At 46.6% G+C, this 1,415-nt stretch overlaps 1 protein-coding gene across 1 annotated transcript in view; it reads right to left on the bottom strand.

The window, feature by feature from the left end:
- LOC106817148 (xanthine dehydrogenase/oxidase-like) overlaps window positions 1–1,415 on the bottom strand; it is a gene marked incomplete at its 5' end in the record, with an annotated part of 17,391 nt that overhangs the window by 6,535 nt on the left and 9,441 nt on the right. The window contains 4 exons of the mRNA XM_014821801.1: window positions 138–224; window positions 477–564; window positions 918–987; window positions 1,190–1,253. Of these exons, the coding sequence (XP_014677287.1) occupies window positions 138–224; window positions 477–564; window positions 918–987; window positions 1,190–1,253 (309 nt within the window). The remainder of the gene's footprint in view (window positions 1–137; window positions 225–476; window positions 565–917; window positions 988–1,189; window positions 1,254–1,415) is intronic.

The raw sequence follows: 1,415 nt of genomic DNA, 5'->3' as shown, positions 1-1,415 counted from the left end.
CAAATGTTGATGGACGGACGTACGACGGACGACGACCCATGGCAATAGCTCAGCTTGACGATGTCAAGGTGAGCTAATAAAATAGAACCAACAACAAGCGCACACGCAGAATGAATACACCACGATTACAAACATACCAGTATCGAGTGGTCAGCACTGCAGCCTCCATTCAAGTAGACAGTGCAGTCCAATGCCAGAATCTTCCCCGCATCTGTGAATCCCACCTGTTATAGAACAGCAGCGATATTATTACAGTCGTGTTATATAAGGACGAAGAGGCTGACGCACACGCATGCGCACGCAGAGGTACACACTCACGCACGCACACACACGCGCGCGCACGCGCACGCGCACGCACGCACAGGCGCACGCACACATGCACGCACGCACGTACGGGGCGTAGGCTCATACATATTGGTAAAGCTACGCATGTACATGTAGATACAAATCTCAAATCTCGATGCAAGCACAGGTACCTTGTATTTGGCCAACACAGGGTGTCTTCCACCGGTCATGAGCATGTCTTCGTCTCTGTCTAGCATAATCCTTACTGGCCGATTCACTCTGGCATAAATATAATAACTAGCTAAACAACGCGAAATTCAATTTGGATACCGTCTTGGAGTTCCATATAAAAATTGGTATATGGTTCCATATAAATTTACACTTTCGCTCATTTCTGTTCGGGCATGACGCCTCCTCTCCCGGTCCCTTATCCGCACGCGAGAGAATCACCAAAGCCAACCGTTCATCCGCATGGTTGTTATTGTTGTTGTTTTTGTTATTTCAGCATTCTATATCCGTGCGCGTTCTAACGTCTGCGGTCACGTGGTCGCACCGTGACGTACGCATCGCGGACGGGACGCTACGCGATTAACACCCTAATTATGATATTGATTGATTATCGATTCGCTTACTTGTGTGCCGCCACGGCGCAGGTGTTAGTTACTAGGATCGCCCTTGTCTCTTTTCCCCCGAATGCTCCCCCTGGAAATCACGTTATTATATCACCGCAATATAATAATATATATATATATATATATATACGAACCGCTTCTATAAGATTATATTTTAGCGTCAAGTTGTCTCGTAACATCTCTCTTTGCTTAATTTAATTTGCTCTTTACTTGAGTTAAATCGTCTTTCCTTCTGACATCTAGCTTTTTTATGTATCCAGCTGCACACTTACCCATTCGCTTCACTTTGCATACAATCCTGTTAGCTGGTACACCCAGGGCGCGTGCCGCTACCTTCTGCAGAATCAAGAAATATTTATGTTGCTAAAAGGTATCACAAGAAACGCGTATGCGCATGCCCGTCTACCTGTGTGTGAATATTATGAGTGGATAACCAAGGGAAATGCAACATTGTGCGGTGGGCGGGGGTAGGCGCAAGAAGGGGGAAGTGTGCAGCTG

This window comes from Priapulus caudatus, unplaced genomic scaffold (assembly GCF_000485595.1).
Source record: "Priapulus caudatus unplaced genomic scaffold, Priapulus_caudatus-5.0.1 Scaffold1609, whole genome shotgun sequence".
In the NCBI taxonomy this organism is placed as follows: domain Eukaryota; kingdom Metazoa; phylum Priapulida; class Priapulimorpha; order Priapulimorphida; family Priapulidae; genus Priapulus; species Priapulus caudatus.
This window is presented reverse-complemented; position numbering and strand designations above follow the sequence as displayed.